Source organism: Melospiza melodia, chromosome 8 (genome assembly GCF_035770615.1).
Source record: "Melospiza melodia melodia isolate bMelMel2 chromosome 8, bMelMel2.pri, whole genome shotgun sequence".
Classification (NCBI taxonomy): domain Eukaryota; kingdom Metazoa; phylum Chordata; class Aves; order Passeriformes; family Passerellidae; genus Melospiza; species Melospiza melodia.
Window position 1 is genome coordinate 30392369 of NC_086201.1, and position 11806 is coordinate 30404174.

At 42.8% G+C, this 11806-nt stretch overlaps 2 protein-coding genes across 10 annotated transcripts in view; one reads left to right on the forward strand and one right to left on the reverse strand.

The window, feature by feature from the left end:
• Positions 1-4512, reverse strand: part of PMS1 (PMS1 homolog 1, mismatch repair system component) — a 44174-nt gene extending 39662 nt beyond the window's left edge. For 4 of the 7 annotated variants that reach the window (XM_063162525.1, XM_063162521.1, XM_063162527.1 and 1 more), the window contains exons 1-3: positions 4175-4260; positions 3261-3359; positions 2006-2152 (exon numbers count right to left, since the gene is read on the reverse strand). In XM_063162525.1, coding sequence (XP_063018595.1) covers positions 2006-2137 — 132 coding nt within the window. In that variant the 5' untranslated portion in view covers positions 2138-2152; positions 3261-3359; positions 4175-4260. Of the gene's footprint in view, positions 1-2005; positions 2153-3260; positions 3360-4174; positions 4278-4463 lie in introns of those variants that run through there. The other 3 variants (XM_063162523.1, XM_063162522.1, XM_063162524.1) reach the window with 3 other exon arrangements.
• Positions 4080-10968, forward strand: ORMDL1 (ORMDL sphingolipid biosynthesis regulator 1). 3 transcript variants are annotated; one of them, XM_063162531.1, is made up of 5 exons: positions 4080-4220; positions 4753-4815; positions 5908-6088; positions 8466-8617; positions 9515-10968. In XM_063162531.1, the coding sequence occupies exons 3-5, from the start codon at positions 5915-5917 to the stop codon at positions 9648-9650; spliced, it is 462 nt and encodes a 153-aa protein (XP_063018601.1). In that variant the 5' UTR covers positions 4080-4220; positions 4753-4815; positions 5908-5914; the 3' UTR covers positions 9651-10968. The 3 variants fall into 3 exon arrangements, with proteins under 3 accessions (XP_063018601.1, XP_063018599.1, XP_063018598.1); XM_063162529.1 differs by lacking the exon at positions 4080-4220 and adding an exon at positions 4469-4522; XM_063162528.1 differs by lacking the exon at positions 4080-4220 and having other exon boundaries at positions 4641-4815.
• The last annotated feature ends 838 nt before the right edge of the window (positions 10969-11806 follow it).

Sequence of the window (11806 nt, forward strand, 5' to 3'; positions counted from 1 at the left end):
TAATTTTTACTTGTTTACGTTTTATGTAAATGTTATGTAAACATGCTTGAACTTTGTATTTTGTAACACCTTCCCTCATGAGCTGAATCTTACAAAGGTTATGAACCCATGGAATGTTTCAGTTGCTCTGCCAGGTCACAGATGGCAATCAGTATGATTCAGCTTTGGTACACAGTGCAAAGATGCCAAATAACATCACCTATGGCCAATCAAGACTGAAACACCAGCCAGTTCACCACTGCCATGACTCTTATCTGAGACCCATTCCATCTGCAGGTTAATTCCTGTCTGTCTGTCAAAAAGAAATTGTTATCTTTGTTCAGGCAAATTGGATAAACTATGCCCTCCTATTCCATCTGAAAAAGATTAAAACAATGAAAATGCTGCAGTTTCAGGCAAAACCCATCAAGCTGTAAAATGGAATTTCAAAGTTTCTCTTCTCTGCTATGCTTTTGAAGTAATCCAGAATTAATGTGGTCATTGACCTCTATTACATGGTCAGAGTTATTTTAATTTCCCATTTAAAAATACCAGAAAAAAAATCCAGTGTTTTACAGTATTACTGTCTAGAGTTGTACAGAGTGCAGGTTTTCTCCTCTCCCCTATTACCCACAGAAGAAAAATCATCAAATTTCTTTTAATTGCTGACAACTTGTGTAAAGCCATGCTTGTTTGTTTGGAACTGCAGTGTTTTGGATTGTGCTGGACTGACACAAGAATGTCAGAGTAGTGCAGATGACTCATGCACTGAAAATGGTTAAAAATGCTCTTTTTCACTGATTTGGGACAAAGCTGGACACTGTGCTGTGAAACCCACACCAGTTAGAGGGCTCTCTCCTCTGCAAGGTTTGTTCCAACCATTCTGGAACACTCCAAAACCTTTCTGTCCACTCCTTGCAGTTACTGATCAGCTCCCAGGATCTGATCCCAATACCCTTCACCCCCACAACCGTGTGCACACTACTCACTTTGGAGTTACTCAAGAAGCAAGATACTCTGCAATCTAAATACTGAGAAGACAGAGATTATGAGAGACCATAGCAAAGAGAGAATATCTTCAGCTCACTCAAAGCAGTAACAAACATGTGCCTTGGCATCTACAGGAAAGCACTCTCACATGCAACAACTCTAGTCAGAAAATACAGCAGACATGGACAAAGAAACAAGGAGAAACTGAATTATCCTCCTAGTTAATTGCATTTGTCTAACATTTAATTCAAGAATATCCTATGCATCCACTGTTATTTGCAGAAAAGAAATTGGATACAATTCTGAATACATGCATTTATACAGAATATAGCAACACTTCTTTCTTACTAAGCAGGAGATACTGCTACTATACAGCTGCTGATAAAACACTGCAAAAGCAGAAATAGGACAGCAAGAGGAGCTGACCAGTTACCCAATCTAATGGGAGAAAAAAGCTCAAATTCTTTATTAAAGTAATATTTCCTGTTGTCAGAAACTATCCCTGAATGACATGCCAACTTTTTTGAACAGCTTATAAAAATAAAGAGTTAGAAGTAGCCAGAGTTCACCATGCTAATTAGAGACAGGGTGGTGATTTTTATTACAAAAACATCTTTTGTTTTGAATGGCCATCAACCTTTTCTGCTGTCTCTATTTTTACCTTTCTTACAATACTTTGTAATGAGAATTAAATATGTCAGCCTGACAGCAAACCTAAGTCCAACATTTAAAACAGGCTGTTAGTCAGAAAATACAAATTTTAAGTAGGAAAAGAAGGATTAAGAAAGCTAACAGTTTTTTCCCCACAATACACCCAGAAGCACAAATATGCCTTACTGTTTCAGAGCAGGGCCTCAAAAACACAAATAGAAACTAATTTTGTACCATTTTTACTTGAGGTAAAAATATATACATATAAATATATGATAATCATTGCCATTCCCCAAATCACAATAGCCTAAAAATCACATTTGCAATGGAACAATTTTCTTGGCATCTTATTCTAGATCCAATTCTTTCTGAGAGAAAGACTTACCAGTTTAATATCAATGCCTGTAGCACTGGCATCCAAGGAATTTTCTATCAGCTCCTTCACCACACTGACAACTGAAGTAATCACCTGAGAACTTGAAAGGAGCCTAATTGTCTCTCCAGGCAGCTGTTTCATGGTGGAAAGATTCAGCTGCACAGAAAAAACCAGAAAAAGAATGTAAAAGGAACAATTACACATTTCTAGGAAACTGTTTCACAGGAACTCTGAAATGCAGAAAAACACAACATTATGTCTGGAAAGTGAAATTTTCAAGTTACAGTAGGACAGACAGCTTCCTCTGCAGTCAATAGGTGTTGGGAGAGAAGTGGTGGGCAACACACTGGTGCTGAGGAAAAGCCATATCCAATGGAAATGGCATTGAATATACTGGCAAAAATAAAAACCAAACCCAAAAAAGTTCTCTGTCACAGTCCTGCCTCTCTGATCTGATGCACTATGTGCCCTCAGGCAGGTCATTTATTCCTATGTCACTCCATCTCTCACTTGAAAATGAAGATGCCTTATAAACCAGTGGAGATTTCTTTTCTTAATTATTGGAAATACAAAGGGCCATAAAATTCTTCCTGTATTATAGAGACACTCTCCCATGAAGAGATTGTACACAGATCTGTGAATTTTAGCATGTATTTCTGTTGAAGTATCTACTTTGACACAAACAGCCAAGCCCCAGGAAAACCATTTTGCTGATCCTTGTAGCTTGCCACAAAAGAATTCAACCACAGTTTTATATGCATATGAGAAAGGCAGGGGAATGGTTCAGACAGGTTTCTTCTCTTCTCTGGTTTATGTTATATAATGCTATTTACACTGAAAGGCAAACAATCCTGGCAGTCCTGGCTTTCCCATTGATTCAGTCCAAAGTATCTGCTGAAGAACACAGACTGCACACTCAGCACCTGTCCCAGGGATATGAGCACACATGGAGGAATAGAACAAACACAGATTTCAGATTTCCTCCTGACACAGCCAGGTCCTGGTGAGGGATTGCAGCCAACACCCCTGAGCATCACTGCCCTGCAGGGTGTGTGCAGCTGATACAACAATTACAGGACGTTTCTCTGCCTCAACATCCTTCTAAAGACAGCTACTCTTCAAATATAAAAGACAAAGTAAAAATGTGGTTACTTGGCTTTGGGGGGGGGGGGGATGTGGGGAGGAAGTACAGTGTTGTGAAGCAGCACTGAAACTTTTCTAGGAACAGCTACAAAGGGAGTTTCTCTTTATTATTGTTATTTACATTGCAAAGGGAGTTTGCCTTTCAAATGCGGTAAAGGGATCCGATGAATCGTTTTTGCACCAACCGGAAAACAAGAGGATCAGGAGAACACGTGCACTGCTGAAGAAGAACCGATGTTAATATCATGTACACATGTTAAAATCACATACACGTGTTCAGAGAGGCAGGTTTTGAGGCATTCATGCACTGTACAGGACTCCCGTGTCAAGTGCTTCACGATTCACTCACGGGAGTAAATCAGATGGGAGCTGGATGTCGCTCCATCAAAAGACACTGACTAAGACACGGGAGGATCTAAAAACAAAAACGCTGGAGACCTCAAAGACAAATTTTCTATGAGGTGTGACCGATGCGGGCAGCTCGGGAGAGGAATCAGCCCCCGGCCGTGCAGCGTCTCCGGCCCTGGACCCCAGCTGAGGGACACAACGCTGGCCACATCTCGGGAACATCTCTTGGGAGGCACAAAGGGACCTCTGGGATGTCCTACCTTTGAAAAGGCACCCAACCTATGATGCTTTTTAGCTAAGAGACACGTGTGTCAGCTCAAGCCACCTTACTACTGTAACTCTTCACGGACCACAGGCGTTCCAGCCCTGCTCTGTGGGAAGGCGCAGCATTTCCTGCGTGGGAGCCCCATCACTGATCTAACCCTTGCATCCTTCTACAGACATGTCCGACATGCCAACAACTGCGGTTCTACCCATCCGCAGCTAAACCAGGAGTAAAATCTCCCTAAATTTCACGGTTCCGGCCCTACAGACGTCTGAAGCCACACCAAGAACCCCGCCCCCCCCCCCTCCGAGCACCGCCCTCTTCAGGGGCCCTCCCTCAGCGCGCAGAGGCATTTATTCGGTTTACGAGCCGAAAAAGCGGGCGAAAAGCTGCAGATAAACCCTACGGGCCCTCCAGTTTACCCCAGACCACAGAGCCGTCCGCAGTTCCCGGTTCTCGCTGCGAGAGGTGGGGCGCCAGCTGCTCCCGGGGCCTGCCCGGCCTCTGCCCACGGGAAGCGGCGCCCCGGCCCCGGCGCGGCCTCAGCGAGGCGGCGGCGCTTCCCTCCCGTTCCCGCTCCCGCTCCCGTTCCCGCCCCGCGGCTGCGCTACCTGCGCGCCCGCCCCGCGCCCGTGGGCGGTACGGACGGCCCGGCCCGGCCCCTCCGCTCCCTTCCCCACCGGCCCTGCCCACGGGCACCGCGGGCTCTACCTGCGGCCGGCGCCCGACGCTCCGCTCCGGCTCCTCGGCGGCCGCGGGGCTGCGGAAAGGTGGGGCCGCGGCGGGGGGCGGAGGGACGGGCGGCCGGGGCCGCCTGCGCGCCGGGGCTGGGGAGAAGGCCACGGGCACGGCCGGCCTGGGGCAGCGGCGGGGCCGGGGCGGCGGCGGAGCGGGGATGGCAGAGGGAAGGCGGCGGTGCGGCGAGCTGCCCCTCGGATCGGGCTAGATTCGTGGTGTGGAATGGGAAGGGATGGCGGGTCACGGCAAGATGTCTGTCTAGGTGCTGGCTCGGCGGGTGCTGCATCCCGGAGAGAGAGGAACAGCCTTGAGTCGCCCATCCCAGGTAATGTGTGCCCTGCGAGTGCACGGCTTGGAATGCTTGGCGACAGGTCCCGGGTAAGGTCGGCAGTGCCCCGGTTCGGGTTCAGCTTCAGCGTAGCTATTTTTAGTCTACTGCTGTTCATATTGCAGAATACTCGGGTATTTTATATTCATTTTATACCCCATACCTCTAAGGTATGGAGTATAAAATAAATAAGTGTCAGAAACAAACTTCCTACCGAAAGCAAGCTTGCTTTTGCTGGTTAAACAGTCCTTTTGTATTCTGATTCAGATGATTGCTAAAAACCCCACTTCATCGTGCTCCCATAAATGAATATCCATAGTCCCAGAGATCACGTGAGTTGTAAGTAAGCAATAGTTTAGGAGGTTTTTAAAAATTATAATTACAAATTTTACTGCAATAGGATGAGAGTGACATTGTAGGGAAGTTCTGTCAGTTTCCTGGATGTATCACCATATGAGATCATTCTGTGTATCTCTGCATGTGTCTGTTTAGAAAACTTTTGAACCTGTTTTCTAATTTTGGCCGGATTTAGGAGATGAAAATGTCTGTCTGGAAACTAACAGATGGGGAGAGGAGGGAATCTGCACTTTGCTTCAAGAAAAAGAGGCGTAGATTACTCCTTTATTACTTTTTCTAGAAGTAGGTGGCTGGGCAGTGGATATATGCAGAATTCTTCACTAACCATTACATGAACAAGAAAGAGGAGGAAGATTGTCTGATGTGGGAAGTGGAAAAGAGCTCTGGATATTGTCATGGATGGAGAAAATTCAGAGGATTAAAGTTATTCGCTTGGTTTCTTACGGCTTTGCAACTGTAGCTTCTGACATCACAGCTTACTATTTTTTTGAAATGTCCCTTCTGTAGCAGGCTTGTGAATTTTATTTGTTTGGACTTGTTTTAAACAAATGGTTCCCAACTGTCCCTTTATACTGATTTCTCTATAAACCATAGCCTGAAGATCTTGAGGTACATCTGTGCTCTCTCCAGTCGTGCTTCTTTAAAGCAGCTTTTTCCCACATTTGAAAATTGCATATGTTAAGTCCTCCTCTGCAACAGTAGTCTCAGTCTTCAAACAGATCTGTTTTATAGGGTAAAAATGAACGTAGGAGTTGCCCACAGCGAGGTGAATCCCAACACTCGGGTGATGAACAGCCGTGGAATGTGGCTGACATACGCGCTGGGAGTCGGCATGCTGCACATTGTCCTGCTCAGCATTCCCTTCTTTAGTGTCCCTGTCGCCTGGACTTTAACTAATGTCATTCACAACCTGGTGAGTACCCTCTCTTGGAACAGGCTTTGAGTAGTGGTTGTTCATAAATACTCATTTTCAGTAGCAAGGGAAGAGGAAAGTAGCCAGTCTGTATGGACTGTGAAATCCTGCTGTGCAGAACACCACCTCTCCTTGGCCTATCCACAAAGGATTGGCTGTTTGGGGGAGGAGGGGTGATACACAACCACTTTCAGTTTAAGCATGAAAGACATGAAATATTCTTTATGTAGTTATGTATTCTTTCAAATGGCATTTAATTATGCTGGTAGGTTGCAGACATAAAATCATCATGCCAACCAACTTTCACAGTGTTCTGTATATTATTAGACAGCTGTGCTGAATCCATAAACTACCACATTTTTAATACTTGGACACTATCTACTAATTTTCCACATACATCTGTTAGTATCCCAAAATGTTTAATTTTAGCAGCCTAACTATTTTCTTTGAGAGAAATGCTTCTATTCTATTTCTTCTAGTTTTGCTTTCTGGCCAGGCTGCATAACTCAGAATGACTTCAGCATGCAATGTTGTCACCATACAGGACATTAGAGTAATCTCTCTTGAAAGCAGTGAGAAAAACTAAACTACTTTGACCCCAGCCCTGAAACCATTTGTTATTCAGAGGGTTGTGGCTTGCATGATGACTTTTGTATGCAAAAGATTTTGTGAGCTGCTTTCTGCTCCTCTCCCCAGGATGCTATCATTTTCCTGTAGCCACTTAAAGTAGTGCAGCTATCTGTATTGGTCCTGCCATGCTTAGAGGAAAGAGAGCCCTAACCCAGCAATTTAGATCATACTTGAGGTTTGCTAGCTCAGCTTCCTAACATTACCAGCAAAGAAGACAAAAAGATAGCTCCTTCCTGATTGAGGAAAATGATAGTTCACTCAGGATGGGTAATACCCTCTTGAATGCAAAGTTTTAATTTTTATTTGAGCTTTTTGGTTTTGTAGATAGGTTTAAAACTACTGGTGGAATTGTAACTGTCATTAGAGCGTTTTGTGTGTTATCTTTGACAGCATCAGACATGTCTGACTTCAGAAGATGTTGGCAGAGACAAGTATTACTAAATATTTCCCACATGCCTTACTGAACTCATTGCAAGTAGCTGTAATGACAACAGGGATGAGAGCATGCACTGGCAAGTAGTTTTGTAGTGAAACACTACAAGATGAGTATAAATTGCACTGTTGGATATTTCAGAAGTTAAATGGCACTTCTCTTGGAAACAAATCCTCAAATGGTTTGACAAAAAAAAAAAATCTTGTATTTCCACTAATGGAAAACTCTTAGCTAACCTTGAAAGCAGTTTTGATGGTTCTTTCTGCAAGTACCACTGGGAAATAAAATGTGGAGTAAGCAGTTGGATCTGTCCTAAAAGTGTCTTTATGGTTATTAAAATAGACACTGCAAACATCATGAATCAAAAAATTAATTAAGCAAATCAATTGTCCTAGGTTCACAGGGCTCTGGTCTGGAGGCTGTTCCAAAAAAAGATAGAAGGAGACATGAAGTGATTTGCTGAGATTTCACCTCCATTATAAGAGTTTGGAAGAAATGTGATTTTTTTTTTTTTTTTTGTCTATATAAAGCTTTCTTATGAAAATTTTTGAATGTGCATAGAAGGAAATCTTTGATATTGTCTCATAGAGACTCTTCCCTGGAGTTGGTGTGCTCTCTTTGATAGAAAACAAGTATTTCTTCAAACTGGAAGAGGGTGTACTCTCCTGTTTGAAACCAAGAGGCCCAAACTGGTGTTTCAGAACAAACCATACATGACATGTTCCCATCAAACAGGAGCAGTCACAAGGAAAGTCCAGCATGTTTAAGGAGAAGCAGCAAAGAGGTGGACAGATGGCATTCAGCAGAATGCCTAGTCACATTCTAAGGATTTGAAGCTGATAAGGGGGTGAGAAAGCTTTCAGGAGTTGGTGTGATATTGTCAGTGTTTGTAGGTAGAGTTTTGCTTTATGCACACTCTACTACTCATCACTCTGTTAAGACTGTGCTAGGAACGTGGTGATACAAATCCACACTTGTTGCAGTGCTTGTTAAAATTCTGTTGCAAGGAATGGTGAATGCAAGGAACTTTTGCCTACTAGTGTAGAAGGCAAGGGAGTGGACTGGATGCCACACAGACTTGGGCTTTAATTCTGACTCTGCACAGTCTCAGGCAAATCACTTCTTGTCTCTTCCTTCCTCTTCAATAACTTGTCATTACAGGCTAGCAGCTCTTCTGGGTGAGAATTCACTCACTCACTTTTTGTTTTTGTTTTTTTTTTTTTTTTTTTTTTTTTTATAATGCATTGAACAATGTAACAGTTATTTTAAAATATTACTAAAAGTGCCTCTGTGTTCACTTTTTATTTTCCCCAGGGAATGTATGTGTTTTTGCATGCAGTAAAGGGAACTCCTTTTGAAACACCTGATCAGGGCAAAGCTAGGCTACTAACACACTGGGAACAACTGGATTATGGAGTACAATTCACATCTTCAAGGAAGTTCTTCACAATCTCTCCTATAATTCTGTGAGTTCAAAACTGTGTTATGGATCAAGTGACACATAAAGCTGTGACTTCAAAAGCTGCAACATGATGGGCTGCAATTTACAGTCTAAAAGCATTTTCTGTCTTTTTTTTCTTGTTTGTTTGTTTATTTCTACATCACAGCTGTAGGAAGTATTTATTTACAGGCTGTGTAATCAACAATCTTTCTTCTGCTTTTGACACTCCACATACTGAAGTCAAAGTTTGTAAACAGTTACTAATGGGACAGGTTTTAATGATTAGAAATGTGAGGAAAACTTCCTGTTAACTCTTGAATTTCTTTAAGAGATTGTGAAGTCATAAATATTGAAAATCTAAACTAAATTGTGACAGCATTTATTAACTGTTTTGCAACTTGTGAGCTACAAATGTCATTCCTCAGTGGATGGGATCTAGTGTCAGTTTTGCTTTGTACATATTGTCTTCTATTTACACTATGCAAACAGCATAGGAATTCTATTCACCTGTCTCTGTTGACAAAAGTGTGGTTGTGTAACTAAGAAAAATCAGATATATATTTATTATCTGTCTCTAAAAGTCTTTCTGTTTCTCCCTGAAGAAAATTTACATGTCCACTTATATGGCAGTGAGAGGGGAGGGAAGATCCTGCATGATGTAACTCCTCAAGGTGGGGATAAGTGCTGGAAGAAAATGGTAAACTAAGAGTTGCTTTTTAGCACCTTGAGAGGTATGGGAAGAAGAGACTTAGACCATAATTTTGCTGTAGATACTCTAGAACCCCTGGTGAGATATTTAATACAGATACAGATGTTAACCAGTAAAATCTTACTAATCATTCAAGCACTTCTTTCAACTATGTTTTGTATGTGTTTTAGAAAAGGCTGCCATCAGCTAAGCTTGCTCCCTTTTCTCCTGCAGGTACTTCCTGACGAGTTTCTATACAAAGTATGATCCCACACACTTCATCCTCAACACGGCCTCTCTCCTGACCGTGCTTATCCCCAAGCTGCCACAGTTGCACGGGGTTCGACTCTTTGGCATCAATAAATACTGAGCAGAAGGTTCAACACTGGCTGCCCCTGACATGGCTACTGCTGCTCCCCAGGTGAAGGAAACAAGTAGTCTGCTGTGCTGAGTATCTCATCATAGCCAGGGAGAGATGCTTTTACGTCTGAGATACAATTCCTGCTTCCTGCAGCATTGTCCGGGATGAAAATCGACTTTGTAAGAAGATGCCTTCAGATACTTCAATGTGGATTGGAAACATGAAGAAGAAAGATTTCCATGAAGAACTGGGCAGGCCCAGTTCTAAAGCCTAATCCCCATTAAGACTGTACGTGTGGCTGATGCAAGTGGCTTGTAAGGAAGGTTCAAGTGACAGCTGAAATGGAGAGCAGAGTTTCACAAATACCCATCATCCATAATGCAGGTGGTAACTTTACATATAAATCCAGAATCCTCAATGCCAAGGACTGGTGAGGCCACATTCTTAGATTAAGAGAAATTAGGTAGTTTCTGCTGTAATGGATTGTAAGTGGTTGTGCTTGTTTTTGCATTGTAAAAGTTTGTCCCACAGTAAGTACTGTGGCAGCGAGCGTAAATTGATGGTATCATTCCTGCCTTCTCTGTTCTTGTGATTTTTTGTTTTAATTTTTTTTTTTTTTTTTGTCACAGTAACTGAACAAAGTCCTTAACTGCCAGTTCAGGGGAGTTCCACATCAACTCAAGAGCTCAGTTTATGTCCGCTTTTACAAGTTGCCACTGTTGTGTTTATTTCATTTTGCTTACCAGGATACTGACTTTTCTATGTGTGAGACATCCTGAAAAATTGCAGTTTCTAGGTGTGAATTTTTGACTGTTTTCTCTGCTATTCTGATGGGTTATTTTTCAGTAGCTGAGAGGCCAGTGAGGTGGTGGGGAAAGGCTTGCTGCTGTTGTAGGAGAAGGTGCTCTGTTACAGAGCAAGTGTCTGAACACAGAAGCTGTGTAGGTCGTAAGCTAGAATAGAAGCTGAACTAGAAGTAGGTGAGTAGGCAAATCACATGGACTAACTATGCTTTTGCAGAAAAAGGTATAGATAACTTGCATGTCTTGGAAATGTGGAGGAATGCTGTGTTTTAGGGGTACTGTGTAGTACGGGGTAATCTTGTATATTATCAGCTCTGGAATTAGAGTGATGGAGGTACATCTACTGCTCTGAGCGCTTATTTCTCTGTCATGGGAAAAGGATGAATTTTGAAGTCTGCTGTGTGTCTGCCAGCCCAAACCAGCTCAGATTTAATGGAAGACCTCATGTAAGACTTGATTTACATTTTGGTTGCAGTGGCAGCCAGTGAGCTGGAAAAAAAAATATTAAAAATATGAAAAGACAAGCCTACAGTGGTGTACTTACTTTTTTTCTACAGCAATTTTCCAGCTGTTTACTTTATTGATAAAGATGTTAAAAAGGGTAATGAGTTATGAATTTTCTTTAGCAATTGGAAGTAATTATTTCTGTCTGTTGCTTGCACAGAAAGCGGTAACTGGCTGATTTTTAAATAATGACCATCACAAGGCTGTGCTGCCTTTGGGCAGGGACTGCAGGAGACGACCCGAACTTGGTGTCCCCAGGTCCGGGGTGCCTGGGGGTGGCTGGACAAAGCCTTGTGGAGGATTGCGGAGGAGTCCCCTGAAGGGATCTTTAGCTGATCAGAGTGACCCCGAGAAAAGTTCAAAAGTCTCTTTTCCCTGCCCGCTGCTTGAAGAAGGAGTCAGGGCTCTCCATTTCTCAGTCTCAAGGTTGTTAAATGTATCTTATCTATAAAATTCTCTTTCTGCCCAGCCGAGGTCTGCTCAGCAAGGCAGCCAGCGGCACTCTGACCACCCTCGGGGCGGTGTTGTCTTTTTATACTACAAACTACGTATAACATATTTACAATTACTTTCCAATACCTATCACCTATGTTTAGCCAGTGAACTTCTATTCTAAACCAATCCCAAAGTGCCAGCGTCACAGCAGAAGATAGAGACCAAGAAGAAAAGAAGAAAGGCTAGACACGCCCAATTCCCTCCATCTTGTCCCCAAAACCCCCATTCTAAAAATCCCAAAATCTACCTTTTTCACCCTGTGGTAATTTTACTATTATACTATTTAAACTTCTGTGACTTTGAGGTCCTCATACAAAGCTGGTAATTTGCTCCACGGGCCATAATCAAATCCACAAGTGTTCC